Here is a 14,145-nt window from a genome sequence, read left to right as displayed (position 1 = left end):
ACAACACAATTATAATAGACGTACGAGTATCTAACATTGTGTAAAGATCTAATTTACCAAAAATTAACAGCATGTATTGTTCACAGTCTTCAGAGATTATCACTTCCCTTCATTTTATTATATTTCTATCCTTCAGTTTAACTTTCTGTAATATATTTAAATTTTTGACTTTGCATTAATGACTCTTTCATTTGTTCTAAAGTCAGAGGAAGGTACTGCGCGGTGTGTGTTTATCCCCTCCATACCAACAGGGGACGCTGCAAAGCCGGAAAAAGAAGCAGGTTTACTTCCGGCGCAGAAGTAGAGCCCAATTGCGGGAAAAGTGAAGCGGATGTTTGTGTGTTGAAAACTCCTGGCTGTGTGAGAAGAAGGTAAAGTTAGGAACCCGAACACTTTATCCACGTAGCGTCACGGATTCAATCACGAACTGCGTTGGTTTCGTTGTTTGCGTCACGTCTCGGTCTGACGTCACTGATGGTGTCGGTGTTTGAAGGCGAGCAAATCATAACAGCTAGCAAAACATTCCACTGCTCCGTTACCGTCTGGTTACCGATTACCAGTGTCGGTCTCCGGTTTAATCAGGAAACGGTGACGAAAACGTTTAAAATACTAAAACACAACAGATAGCAGTATGTTAATATTTATGTTTTATAAAGTCTTACTGACACAGCGGACCAGTCCGGACCTTTAACCCGCTCTAACCGGATGCAGGTCCAGACCCCTGGGTTGACCCGGACTGCTGCTGCAGCCACCACCGTCATAATAATAATAATAATAATAATAATAAACCACCACCTTCAAACCGCACCAGAAACGCTCTGGGTTTCATCTTTTTGTGGTGTGGCTTTCAGACAGCTTATTGCACCTGGTGTATAATTTGTTTGCTGATCTCAGCCTCTGTTTGCAGCTTTTTAAAAATCGCCATGGAAACCCCAACAGCGACAGACGTCAGAAAGGGGATTTCCTTCCTGTGGGAGACTCTTCAGTGTCCCATATGGTGAGTGAAGCCCACCGCGTTCACACGCATTCTGTGCAGGTTTGACATGTGACGCTCTGCTTCCTGCAGCTTGGACCTCATGGTGGCGCCGGTGTCGACCAAGTGTGACCATCAGTTCTGCAAGTCAGTCATAGTTGATCTCAAAACGTCTATGATGCTTGTTTCTGTTTTAATTCCACCCTGTTTTTTTGTTACTTCTCATTTCTCTTTTAGATTTTGTTTGACGAAACTTTTAGATGGTTCCAAACAGAACCGCGCCAGCTGTCCGGTGTGTAAAACCAAGATCACCAGGAGGTTGGTTGAACTCGGTGAGATGCCGGTGGCGTGGCGTTCCTGGTTTTCTTTACGATTGAACAACGGTCTGTTTGTTCTCCAGGAGCTTACAGGAGAGCCCTGGCTTCCAGAGGCTGGTGGCAGGACTGCAGGACATGATCCAGGCATACGAACGCGACACCGGTACAAACTGTAAGAGCGCCTCACAGACACCGTAACGTCAACCTACATCACATCCGGTAACAACGTGATTCCTTGTTTTCAGACTTAACTGGAACGTTCAGGCAGACAGAAGGATCAGAGTAAGAAACCTGGAACTTATTTCAAACCACACAGAAGCTGGTTCACGGCGTCAGCTTGTTCATCCATGTTTTATCCGTCTAGAGCCGCAGACGTCGAAGCTGCTGAACCTCGTGCTGCTGGCAGTGAGTGTGACCTGGAACACGTCGACCCCGTTGACCTCCCAGAGTCCTCCTCCTCCACCGCAGCGGGTAACATTCTGAGGCCTTTTCTGTGAGGGTTGGGTCCCAAACTCATACAGTTAGTTCAGCTAGCTTTAGCATGTGTGCAGTTAGCACTGTGATCATTCACAGGGAGTTGAACCGCCATCACAACTTCAAGTCTTTGCTGTGTTTTAGGGCTAGCTGTAGCATAACGGTCAGATTCTGTCTTCCAGAGGTTAATCAGTTCTATTTTTTTCACGTTCCTTTTTTAGCCCAGAATGAATACGCCAGGCTGATGGGGCTCGAAGACACCAGTCCTTTGACGACAGAGAACGAGGGACTGGACAGCGGCCTGGGCGGGGCGCCACTAGCATGTGACAGGAAAACACTCAGCGCTGCAGATCACGTCAGACCAGAGGAAAGAGAAAAACCAGAGGAGGAGGAGAAGACCACGTCTAAACACAAAACCAGGAGCAGAAGAAGAAGTTCTAACCTGGACGGAGTTCCAGCGGAGCCCCCGTTAACTCCCAATGAGACCGAAGGTCCGCCGTTAAGAAAGTCCTCCAGGAAGAAACGGAAAGACGAAAAGATCCTGGATCACAGACAGAAGAAGAGCCTGGAGAAAGTGGCCGAGTGGCTCCTGAAGGTTCCGTGTGAAGGAGGTGTGGAGCTGGAGAAACCCCCCGGGGAAGACGCCGTCGACTCTGACAGCAGCTCGTCTGCTTCAACAATAAACATCTGGCAGCACAAGAGTGATGCCAGTCCCGGGGGGGGGGGGCAAACCAAAGCGCTGGAGGAGCGGGTGTTTGGTGCCGTCTACAAACGGGCCCGGAGGGGCACCAGGGTCATCGCCCCGGAAACCAGAAGAAACGGTCCCCAAACTGTTTCTGCTGCCGACGGCGTCCAGGAAACGGAGCAGAGGAATGAAGGTGACGACGTGGAAGACGCCAGCAGGGACATCTGTGAAGAACGGGGGCGTCGGGTCGCCCCGGGGGGGTCACATGGAGAACACGGAGGGGCTGACGGGGCAGCGGGGGTTAAACAGACTCCACTGAGGAGGTCAGAGCGGACAGGAGGAGTTGAGCGGGTCGACTCTGATCTGCTCCCTGGAGGTCAGGAACGCTCTGACAGGAGGAAGAACACAAGGTCAAAGGTCAGAGCGTCCAAGCCCCTCCTTCTGATTGGAGTTCAGCACGGAGGAACCAGCCCAGACCTCCGCCCCCGGACAGAGGAGGCTCAGGTCCACATCGAGAACTACCCCAGCAGCGAGGACCAGGAGCCCCCCCCGACCAGGAAGACACGAAGGAGTCACAGAGGTCACGAGAAGGTCAGCACACCTGAAGAAGACAGGAAGTCACCTGAGGACACTGCAGGGCGGGGGCTGGACGGTTGGGTGTCGCCTAAGAAAAGAAACGGATGTGTTTACGAAGATGTGGGGGGGATAGAACAGATGGAGAAGACGTGTGTCAGAGCAGAAGGAGGGGAGGGGCCAACCTGTCCTGAAGGTCCCAACGCACCTGGAGCCTCACCTGGAGCCTCACCTGGAGCCTCACCTGGAGCCTCACCTGGGGCCTCACCTGGAGCCTCACCTGGAGCCTCACCTGGAGCCTCACCTGGGGCCTCAGCTGGAGCCTCACCTGGGGCCTCAGCTGGAGCCTCACCTGGAGCCTCACCTGGGGCCTCACCTGGAGCCTCACCTGGGGCCTCACCTGGAGCCTCACCTGGAGCCTCACCTGGGGCCTCAGCTGGAGCCTCAGCTGGAGCCTCACCTGGAGCCTCACCTGGGGCCTCAGCTGGAGCCTCACCTGGAGCCTCACCTGGGGCCTCACCTGGGGCCTCACCTGGAGCCTCAGCTGGAGCCTCACCTGGAGCCTCACCTGGGGCCTCAGCTGGAGCCTCACCTGGAGCCTCACCTGGGGCCTCACCTGGAGCCTCACCTGGGGCCTCACCTGGAGCCTCACCTGGAGCTGGTCCAATGGAACGGTCGATGACACCTCTCCATGACGACTTGTCGGTTCTACAGGAAGCAGCAGCTGACCAGGAGAAATGTGAACAAAGAGGAAATGAAGACGACAAGAACCAGACCGAGCAGGACGCCGGGCTGCACCCCCAGCAGGACGCCGGGCTGCACCCCCAGCAGGACGCCGGGCTGCACCCCCAGCAGGACGCCGGGCTGCACCCCCAGCTGGACCCCCAGCTGGACCCCCAGCTGGACGCTGATCCGGACACGGAGCAGCTGCTCCGTAGCTTTAAAGCCACTAAGAGGAAGTCTTTCCACCTGGGGGCTCCGGAGCTGAAGAGGATCCGGACTTCAGGCGGGGGGGGGGATCCGGCTGAAGACGAGGAAAAGTGTCCCGACAGAAATCCCACCCCCACGCCTGAGATCTCCACCTGGGAGGCGCTGAGAGACGATGAAAACTCGTGTGACCTTATCTCACTGTCAGACCCCCCCCGACTGACCGGGAGCCCGTCTGTGGGGGGTCCGGATCATATGGTGGAAGCCTCCATCCCAGATAGCGCTGGGGTCAACGGGGCCCCCAGGAGCGTCAGCAGCCCCCTCCCTCCCAACAGAGAGTCCAAGCAGGAAGTAGAGAGTTCCCTCCTCTCTGTGGCCCCCCAGGTGGTCGGGGCGGGGCTGTGCTTCGTGGCCGTCGGTCAGGAGGGGAGTGACCCTCCAGAGAGTCAGCTGACCTCAAGGGGGGAGGCACCCAAACACACCCCCGCCTACACAGACTCCTCTATGACTCCTGACGGCCTCGCCCAGTCAGCCCATGAAGGGAGGGGGGCGTGGGGCCCCAGCAGCGAGGAGCTGAGCGCCCCCTCCTCCATCAGGGGGGGGTCCCGGAGGAGGACGAGGGCCCGGAGGCTGGAGTCGTCGTCCGACTCGTCCGATGGCGCCGAGGTGGACCTCCCCTCGCTGACGGAGATCTTTGGCGTCCCGGGTCGTGGGCGGGGCACCAAACAGGAGAGGGTGGGGGCCGAAGAGGCTGACAGGGGTGACAGCTCCACCCACCCCACCTGCCCCAGTCCACTCCCCTCCAGCCAGGCATCAGTGGACCTGTTCGGAACGCCGGAGGAGAGTGAGTCGGGGGCAGGAAGTCACAGGCAGCTGCTTCTTGTTTGTCAGCTGCTACATGCTAACAGCTGCTACGTGCTAACAGCTGCTACGTGCTAACAGCTGCTACATGCTAACAGCTGCTACGTGCTAACAGCTGCTACGTACTAACAGCTGCTACATGCTAACAGCTGCTACATGCTAACAGCTGCTGTTCCTGGCGTCTCTCCTCAGGTGAGGTTGCCGTGAACAACGCCTGCGTTTCCGTGGAGTCGTCCCAGTTTTCCAGCGAGGTCCTCGTCACCCAGGTAACTGAGATCAGAGCTCCCTCCTCCGGCGGCGGCGGACGGGTCTGCCCCCGCCCGACGGCCTGGCCGGATGAGAACCGCCCCCTCAGCAGATTTTAAAGTGCGTTTCATTTATGTTGGAGGAAACGTCTCCTTGGAGACGATTGTGCTCCTCCACCTCATCCATCTGTTACCTGTCCGCCCCCCAGCATCAGCACCCACTCCTCCTCCTCCTCTCCCTCAGCGCTGCAGTAGCTAATCCCTCAGGCCTGACTGACAGGTTCTTTCATGGCCTTGATGTGGTCGTTTCTCCTCTTCCAGCAGAAGGCGGAGATGCAGAAGGAGCTGCTGAGGCTGGAGAAGCTGATGGCTCTGGTGTCGGAGGTCCTCCAGGAGAAAGAGGAGGGTCCCTCAGAGACCAGCGGTGAGGAGGGTAACGATCAGGATCAGAATCTGTTCTCGTTTCTCAGGAGGAAAATAGTTTGAAACAGATGACACAGAGAGGCCCCCCCAGCGGTAAAGATCTGTGACTTCAGTGGTGATGATGGTGATGGTGATGATGATGATGATTCGTGTTCCTTAGGGTCATGTCTGAGAGGTGCAGAACCAGCAACAGCCAGTAGGGGGCAGCAGCACGCCTGAACGTGGTGTCCTCTCAGTGACCTCAGTGTTTGTTTGTACTGATGGGATGTTTTGTGTCTCCAGATGCGCACAGGCCCCGCCCACTGGACCAGGACACCAGCTGTGATTGGTGAGTGGCGAACGCTGCCTCCTGATGTGAGCTGCTGGGGGGTGGGGGGTGGTTAACCATAAATACACCCCAACATGAACCCCCCTGATTCCCATCAGTGACCTTTAGCTCTGCCCCGCCCACCTGGCCCTAGGGTTTGTGTCATTTTGTGAGCGCCAGTGTATGATTCTGTCCTCAGACAGGTTTCACCTGGGGTGTGGTGGTGGGCGGGGCACCCACCGGAGGGTGTGGCGTGTGATTGGTCAGTTTGGGTGTGTGACAGCAGGTGGTTGTCATCTCAGCAGTCCGTCTTCTCCCCGTACATCTCACCTGGCGGGGAGGGGCACGAACACAGTGATGGTCATGTGATCACACGACGCAGCTGATTGGCCGGCGGTGCGTTCAGGCGTGTGTCATCCAGTCCATCTCTCCGACAGGAAGTCGTGTCCAGAACAGGAAGCAGAGCCCAGCGTGACGCCACCTGACGTCGCTCAGCCTCAGGTGATGGAGTGCAGCGGCTCCCCGCCAGACGGGCAGGAGGACAAAGAGAACGACACGCCCCCTGGAGGGCGAAGCAGAGACAAAGAGAACGACACGCCCCCTGGAGGGCGAAGCAGAGACAAAGAGAACGACACGCCCCCTGGAGGGCGGAGCAAGACCAGCATGGTGCTGGTGTCATCTGGGCTGGACCCCTCTGAGCAGGTGAGCCCCCCAGAGCCGGTCCAGACCGGGACCTAAACTGTGTCACGCCCAGATGTGATGACCTCACCAGGGATGGGCGGAGTCTGTGCTCATCCATCTGATGATGTCATCCACAGGTGATGGTGAGAAGGTTTGCCAAGCGAGTTGGAGCTCGTGTGGTATCCCAGGTAACGGCGGAGGTGACCCACGTTGTCATGCACACAGGTGAGGACACCAGCCCCCCCGTGTCTCTCCACCCCCCCATCCTGCCAGTTGATTACTTCCTGTGAAGGATTACTTTTAATTTCCTCCAGACCTCCGTTCTCTCTCAAGCCGTTTCCATCCAATAAACCCCAGCTGTTTCCACGGTAACCATTTTAAGCAACCGCTGGTCACGGTGAAAGGAGGGAGGGGGGCCATGCTGGATAGGATCAGTAGATGTCTGCTCACCTGGACCCCCCCTCATCTGCCCTAATGACGACTCACCATGAAGCCCCGCCCCCACATCATGTGTCAATAAACACATGATGTGGGGGCGGGGCTGCTCAGGTGTGTGTTGAAGCAGGTGTAGACGTGTGGCGAGGTCCTCGAGGTCACCTCAGGTCGTTGACCTTTGTGTTCTGTTTACGTCAGGCAACAAACGGTTAACGGGAACCCGGTCCAGATGTATAGGAGACATCCATTATTCATGTGTGTGTGTGTGTGTGTGTGTGTGTGTGTGTGTGTGTGTGTGTGTGTGTGTGATTCCAGATGAACAGCTGGTGTGTGAGCGGACCCTGAAGTACTTCCTGGGCATCGCAGGCAGGAAGTGGGTGGTGAGCTTCCAATGTGAGTCCAGGTTACCTCACCTGTGCTGTGTGTGTGTTCTAGTGAGTTGATTGACTGTGTGTGTGTGTGTGTGTGTGTGTGTGTGTGTGTGTGTGTGTGTGTGTGTGCAGGGATCCTGGAGAGCCTGAGGCAGAAGCTGCTCTTACAGGAGGTACGTTTGCTGCTGGTTGGATGGAGGTGATGATGATCCTCCTTGAGGCTCGTCTATTATTGATGGTCCATCAGCTTCAGCCTGTTCACACACACACACACACACACACACACACTTTCGTGCCGCGGTGACACGAACACACTGACGCCACTCATCCAACAGAGCGCGTTTGAGGTGCGAGGTGACGTGGTGAATGGATTCAACCACCAGGGACCAATGAGAGCACGGAACACCGGGGACGACAACGTGAGTCACATGACCGCTTTTAGCGTTAGCTAGCGTTAGCTGCAGGCGTGCGGTGGCGATGAACCTCCTGACTTGTTTCTTCTCTGCAGCTCCTCATGAAAGGCTTCCAGATCTGCTTCCAGGGGAAGTTCAGCGACATGACCACAGGTACCCCCCCCCCCACACACACACACTCCGTTTGAGGGGCTCCTGCAGGATGTTGAACCTTCTGATGTTCTGGTTTAATGAGGTTTTGTCAGAACAGACGTGTTTGTTGGCTCGTCTGCCCCCTCGTCTTCCTGTGATGTCGTCGTCCTGCAGGACTCTGATTAGCAGCCCGTCTGAGGCGGGGCTTTAGCGGGGCGTTAGTGGGGCAATAGCGGTGCGTTAGTGGGGCGCTAATCAGTCTGGAACCGGCTGTTCTCACTGGACTGTGATGTTTCTGCCTTTTTTTTGCCTTCCTGGAGGAATCGTTTTAAACAATGGCCTCCTGACTTTCAGCTCCGCCTTCCAGACTTTTAGCTCCGCCCTCCGACACACCGTGGCTAAAGGTCTCGGGGGGGGGGGGCTCAGAACCAATCCAGCAGCGATCCTCCTGAGGCTCTGAGTGCTCCTTCTGATCAATGAAGCTGCTAGCTAGCATGCTAACAAGTCGAGGGCTGGTCTTCCTGTGAACGGGCGTCGGCTGACGAGCTTGTATTGACTGGGGTGGAGCCTAAGTATTGATCCGTCCCTCCGGTTGAAGGGGTCGCGTCACACGGAGCTTCGTTACTGTCCATTAGCATCCGACGCTAACCCTCGTCTCCTGTCCCTGCAGATCAGATGGAGTGGATGGTGGAGCTGTGTGGGGCCGCCGTCATCAAAGACCCGCTTCACCTGGACCGCCAGCAGGTACGCCAACTTCCTGTCCGGGGCTCCACTTACTGTCCGGGGCTCCACTTCCTGTCAGACTGGTTGAACGTTAGAACCTGACGGCGTTCACATCTGTTTCAGGTGTCTCGTCAGCTGATCATCGTCCAGCCGGGATCCAAATACAGTGAGTCACACACACACACACACACACACACACACACACACACACACACCTGTGTGCTGTGGTGGGCGTCGGGTTCCAGCCCCTCGTGGGTTTCTGACAGGAAGTTTTGAATAAAGGTTTTTGGTGGTTTTGAAATGTTGGAAGAAAGAAATACACATTTAGCTGCTAATGCTAATGCTAACAGGAAGCCTCTCACAAATTACAATTATTATTAAGTTTTTTTCCAACATTTAAAAACATTCCTGATTGAAATTCATCATTTGACTCAAGGTGAGGGCGGGGCCAATGTGACAGGTGTTCTGCTGGGTGGGGATAATGTGACAGGAGTTCTGCTGGGCGGGGCTAATGTGACAGGTGTTCTCCTGCCCACAGGTGTGTCCAGGAACACGACGGTGGTCTCTCGTGGTTGGCTGCTGGACTCCGTGGGGACCTACACCCTCCAGAACTACAACAAGTACATCGCCTGAGCCAAGAACCAATCAGAGCGCTGCTGAGCTGGCCGCCATTTTTGTACAGTTTATTAATCCTGACAGGAGGGATTAAATAAAGTTCAACCAGCTGTTATAATCTGTAATAATCTGTTTCATGAAGCCCCTGCAGCAGATGGACCAGCAGTAAACTGGTTCTGGTCACCAGGTGTGTGATGACATCATGAAGGTCGTGTCATGATGGATGGATAGTGTTCTGTCGTGGATGCTGCATCCAATGCCATCGCCATGACAACAGCAGATATCACAAAGCAGCGGTGAAGCTAAGATGCTGAGTCAACGTGTTTCCTGTGAGGCCCCCGTCAGCTGATCTCTCCTGACAGACGGGGTGACGCCCTGTGGGTTTGACCCCCCGTCGTAACGCTGGCCCCCTTTTGTTACCATGGAAACAGGAGGAACAACAACGATCATGAGCACGAACGACCTGTCAAATAAAAACAGGTCAGCATGTTTCAGAACCCAACCCCGCCCTCTGAGGAATGAGGAAAGTTGTTGCCATGGGAACAGAAACTTCCTATAGATGTTCACATCACCCCATCCAGCGGGTGATGTGAACACCAGAAGGGTTTGTGTACCGTCCCCTGGGGGGCAAACGAGATGGAGGTTGGGGTCCCGCTGGGAGAACCAGAGGAGCAGGAGAACCGTTATCAAATCAGTCGATCGATCAATCGTGTACAGGATCCAATCGGGCTCCTCCGGCGCCGCGATGCGGGACACGCCCTCAGGAGGTTTTAGTTCCACAATAATAAAAAAACAAACGTTCCAACAATCAGCTGATCACTTTTATTTCATCTCATCGCAGTCGTCCTTGTGAATCGCCGTGGTAACCGTCCACGGCTCACCAGTAAAAGCACTCGTGGTTAAACTTCACCTCATGTTGTGCTTCACTAATAAACAAACAGGAAAACAACGGAATATTTAACGTTCATGCTAACGTTCATTAACCGTCACTGGTGTAAAAAATAAAAGGTGCTCCTCTCAGCAGCATCCACTCGTCCACTAGGGGGCAGGCAAGAGTCAGAAGGTTCCACATTGGTCTCGTTGGGCCATTCGGCGCCCCCTTGTGGACGTAAGTGACCGTTAATGCTAACAGGACGGGAGACGTTTTGAACATCAACTGCTGCTTCGTGTGACGTTCTTAGCGACCGCTCCATCCTGGTTTCCTTCCTGGCGCGTCATTGGCTGACCAGTGACCATCAAAGGAAACTACAGTGACCTCTGCTGGTCGGAAGACGCCATGGACAAACACCAATGTTCACGCTTCCATCTTCATATTGACGAATGGGGCTCACGTGTCTGCTGAGGCTCCGCCCCCTACATGAGCGAGCAGCTTTTGGCGCGCTCCTTCCTGCTGGTGGGGGGGCACTCGTGTGTGTCAGTCCGTGGCGGCGGCTGAGAGACCCGTTTACGGGCGTGGCGTGAGCCGGAGTGCGGGGGTGGGGCCCGGGGGGGGAGGCGGGACACCGCCGACAGGGTGGTGACGTGGAAAACGTCCCGCACGCTGTTCTCCGAGTACCTGGAGGTGCACTCGGCGTACACCGCGGCGCCGATCCGCCTCGCCAAGGCGGAGCCCTGGAAACACAAACCCTCGCCATGGTTACAACATCTCATTTATACACAGTTAAATCCTCTCGGGCACTACGGAGCCAAAACCGTTCCTCTCTTCCTGTTCCTGGTTTCAGTGGAGGCGGGGCTCATTAAATATTAACAGGAAGCTCCTTTTAACGCCTCGCCGCTCAAACAGCAGCGTTTCCGTTCAGTCACAACCTCTTCTGACGACCTACGACCTCGTTTCTTCCTGTGTTTACATCATTTTGGAGCGAGAAGCGACCAATCAGCAGCTGAGAACACCCGTCTGGAGGAAATGGTCGCAGTTCACGTTAGCATGTTTTCTGCTAACAGCTAACACGTTAGCAGGACATCAGGGTCTTATTAATGACATCACTGCCTGGAGAGGTTGTGATTGGTCGGCGACACCCTCACCTGCTCGTGGCTGACGGGGGCCAGCCTGTGATTGGCCAGCTCCCTCAGGACGCTGGCGTCCGTCCGGGCGTCCAGCTTGCAGCCGACCAGGACCCGTTTGGCGTCGGGACAGAACGCCTGCGCCTCCCCCTGCCACTGGACACACAGACGGGACACGTGAGGAGCAGGAAGCGAGAGACACGCCCCTCTACTGCAGGGTGACGGACCAATCAGGGACCAGTAACCCGCATTTCAGTAAGTCCCACCTCTAAACAGCGACTGATCACAAAGGAGGAGGAGCTAGAAGGAAGATGACCTTCAGATGAAGTCACTTAAGAGAACACAAACAAAGCTCAAGGTCAAAGGTCAACTTCTCGGCTGACCACTGCTGAAAGGACAGAAAGGTCACGACCTCAACTGACCTTCAGGACGCTGTCCAGCGTCTCTGGCCGGCTGATGTCGAAGCAGATGAGCACGGCGTCGGCGTCGGGGTAGGCTAGCGGCCGCACAGTGTCGTAGTAGGCCGCACCTGTGGAGACAGGCGGTCATGTGACAGACGGTCATGTGATGACAGTCATGTGGCCAGCTGTTGAACTGGCGTTACGACGGCATAACGGCAGGGTCACAACAGTGCCAGTGAGGAGCCGAACCCTCCTGTTCTGGTGACCTTTGACCTGCTCCAGCGGCTCCTCTCATTGGACACAGTCCTTATGACATCATCACGTCTCACCTGACGTGTCCCACATGTTGAGCTCGATCCGCTGCTGGTCGATCTGGAAGCTGGCGGTGTAATGATCAAACACCGTGGGAACGTAGGTCTGGAAGGAGAGGAAGACCTGATGAAGAGCACAGCTCCAGCCCCAGCATCCTCATCATCAGCATCCTCATCCTCAGCATCATCATCCTCATCCTCAGCATCATCATCCTCATCCTCAGCATCATCATCTTCATCCTCAGCATCATCATCGTCATCCTCAGCATCATCATCGTCATCCTCAGCATCATCATCAGCATCCTCAGCATCATCATCAGCATCCTCATCCTCAGCATCATCATCGTCATCCTCAGCATCATCATCATCAGCATCCTCATCCTCAGCATCATCATCCTCATCCTCAGCATCATACTCATCAGCATCATCATCATCCTCAGCATCATCATCATCCTCATCTTCATCCCCATTAATCAGCTCTTCATCCTTCCCATGTCGTTCTCAAGGATAAAGGAAAATCTGAGCTTGTCTCTGATTGGCTCAAATTTGAATCAAAACCTTTGAATGATGTTTAAAGTAAATCAATCATTTAGTCTGATCAATGAATCAAACTGGATTCTGATAGAAAGTAAACGAATCCTAAATCAATACGTTTGTTCACCAGCTGTTGGACCAGGAATCAACGGAATAAAACTCATTTAACAGAATTAAACTAATTATATGGAATTTAACACATTTAACAATATTAAACTACTTTAACAGAACTAAACTATAACTTGCTTCCGGATTGGATCAGAGGACCTGATCAGATCTTTCCGGACCGGATCCGGTTCTTCCGGACCGTCCGACCAACTTCTCTCCGCCGCCCTTCACGCCTCACCTCCGGGTACGAGTCTTTGGCGAAGACGTGCAGCAGAGCCGTCTTTCCGCTCCGCGCGTCTCCCACCACCACGACCTTACAGCGGATTGGTCCCTGAGCGTCCATCACTTCCGGGCACTTAGAGCGCGCGCTGATCGATGATCGATAGAAGTGATCACAAAGTCAAGACTGATGGAGCTCAGCTTCCCGCTCCGCGTCCCGCCGCCGCTCTGCTGCGGGACCGGGACCGGGGCGGACGACACCTGCGCTCCAGCCCGGCTTCCTGTGGTTCCTGTCAGAATAAGAGCACGGTGCGTCCGTGAGAAAAAAAATCTAAATGAAAAAAAGCTAAAGGACAAAAATGAAAAGGAAACGAGCTACAGTTTATAGGATGACCTCCACCGACACATCAAACCGGATCGATCAGGAAAGCAGATTTTAATCAACGCTGATCACCACTTGAAGTACAATCACAACTTCCAGTTAAAACACAAAACAAAACACTGAATGTTAAAAAATACTGGTTTTGAGTTCTTAAAAATAAATTATATTTCAGTGTAAACTTCATGTTTAATATTGTGTTGGATAAAACAAATCATCCCTCAATCAATTACCACCGGTCTGCGCCGATACTAATCAATAGCAGTGGGTGTGGTCTCAAACCAGACTGAGAAGTAAATTCATTCACTCTGTCCGTAGATTATCCAAAACTGTTTCCATCAATCCACTGGGCATTAAGAAAGTAATCTGTGGATTACAACACGTGTAAGGATGGCTGATGGAACGGTTGTTTCCTATGCTTTTACTTTGAAGTCGAACATCCGGTCTAGCCGTGACTGTCGGTGAAACGTCGTGAAATGAATGCTGTTTAAAGTAATTAAACATGATATTAGAATATTTATAAGATTGAGATGATTCAGATTCATTTAATTCATTTTAATACGATAAATTGTAAATAAATAAGTTGTTTCTGTGCTTGATGAAAGCAAACTGATCACATCAATCACAGATCAATTGTGTTTTATAATCCATAACTCGCTCTCACTTCATGCAGGTTCTAGTCAGAACCAGTACAGAACCAGTAGAACTGCTGCCGGTCCTGTGGCGCCACCTGCTGGTCAAAACGACCCGCCTTGATTTTGCTGAAGGAAACTTCAAATAAAGTTTTTGGGTCAGAACCGGTGAGCAGCAGCCGGTGGGTTCGGTCTGAACGGGTCCGGTGGCGGAGGTCATCCTCTTAGTGATGAAGGTTCCCTTGGAGCCCCCGTTGGGGTCCGGACCGGACGGGTTCGGGTCCACCGGGGGTCAGCTGTGACTCACGAACAGAACCATTTTCAGTCCAGACTCCGGATTTGGATCCGGATTCCCTGAACGAGTCCGACCCGCGGGGCGTGTTCCTGCGTTTTATTGTGAAAGGC

At 53.9% G+C, this 14,145-nt stretch overlaps 2 protein-coding genes across 9 annotated transcripts; one reads left to right on the top strand and one right to left on the bottom strand.

The window, feature by feature from the left end:
* Positions 1-205: 205 nt before the first annotated feature.
* LOC137588704 (breast cancer type 1 susceptibility protein homolog) lies at positions 206-9,272 on the top strand. 8 transcript variants are annotated; one of them, XM_068305936.1, is made up of 20 exons: positions 206-371; positions 908-997; positions 1,067-1,120; positions 1,211-1,291; positions 1,374-1,462; positions 1,536-1,572; positions 1,655-1,761; positions 1,986-4,793; positions 5,003-5,076; positions 5,377-5,488; positions 5,761-5,806; positions 6,223-6,487; positions 6,604-6,691; positions 7,217-7,294; positions 7,405-7,445; positions 7,608-7,691; positions 7,781-7,838; positions 8,488-8,561; positions 8,664-8,706; positions 9,079-9,272. In XM_068305936.1, the coding sequence occupies exons 2-20, from the start codon at positions 924-926 to the stop codon at positions 9,171-9,173; spliced, it is 4,308 nt and encodes a 1,435-aa protein (XP_068162037.1). In that variant the 5' UTR covers positions 206-371; positions 908-923; the 3' UTR covers positions 9,174-9,272. The 8 variants fall into 8 exon arrangements, 7 of the variants coding, with proteins under 7 accessions (XP_068162037.1, XP_068162032.1, XP_068162033.1 ...); XM_068305931.1 differs by having other exon boundaries at positions 219-371; positions 1,374-1,453; XM_068305932.1 differs by having other exon boundaries at positions 219-371; positions 5,380-5,479.
* A 151-nt stretch (positions 9,273-9,423) lies between these two features.
* LOC137588707 (rho-related GTP-binding protein RhoN-like) lies at positions 9,424-13,960 on the bottom strand. The gene is made up of 6 exons (XM_068305940.1): positions 13,773-13,960; positions 12,749-13,019; positions 11,887-11,974; positions 11,579-11,685; positions 11,178-11,312; positions 9,424-10,766 (listed from the first exon to the last, which is right to left on the bottom strand). The coding sequence occupies exons 2-6, from the start codon at positions 12,851-12,853 to the stop codon at positions 10,509-10,511; spliced, it is 693 nt and encodes a 230-aa protein (XP_068162041.1). The 5' UTR covers positions 12,854-13,019; positions 13,773-13,960; the 3' UTR covers positions 9,424-10,508.
* Between the last annotated feature and the right edge of the window lie 185 nt (positions 13,961-14,145).

The sequence above is a fragment of the Antennarius striatus genome, chromosome 21 (genome assembly GCF_040054535.1).
Source record: "Antennarius striatus isolate MH-2024 chromosome 21, ASM4005453v1, whole genome shotgun sequence".
Lineage (NCBI taxonomy): Eukaryota > Metazoa > Chordata > Actinopteri > Lophiiformes > Antennariidae > Antennarius > Antennarius striatus.
The sequence above is the reverse complement of the archived record's forward strand: the minus strand, read 5'-3'. Positions and strand labels throughout refer to the sequence as shown.

Bases quoted from the DNA above. Each gene is read 5' to 3' on its own strand.
- LOC137588704 (XM_068305936.1), top strand. From the start codon at position 924: ATGGAAACCCCAACAGCGACAGACGTCAGAAAGGGGATTTCCTTCCTG. The intron at 1,573-1,654 runs GTAAGAAACCTG...TTATCCGTCTAG, and splicing joins AGGCAGACAGAAGGATCAGA to AGCCGCAGACGTCGAAGCTG. The intron at 6,692-7,216 runs GTGAGGACACCA...GTGTGATTCCAG, and splicing joins CCACGTTGTCATGCACACAG to ATGAACAGCTGGTGTGTGAG.
- LOC137588707 (XM_068305940.1), bottom strand. From the start codon at position 12,853: ATGGACGCTCAGGGACCAATCCGCTGTAAGGTCGTGGTGGTGGGAGAC. The intron at 11,313-11,578 runs GTCAGTTGAGGT...CTGTGTGTCCAG, and splicing joins CGCTGGACAGCGTCCTGAAG to TGGCAGGGGGAGGCGCAGGC. The intron at 10,767-11,177 runs GTGAGGGTGTCG...TTGTGTTTCCAG, and splicing joins CCCCCGTCAGCCACGAGCAG to GGCTCCGCCTTGGCGAGGCG.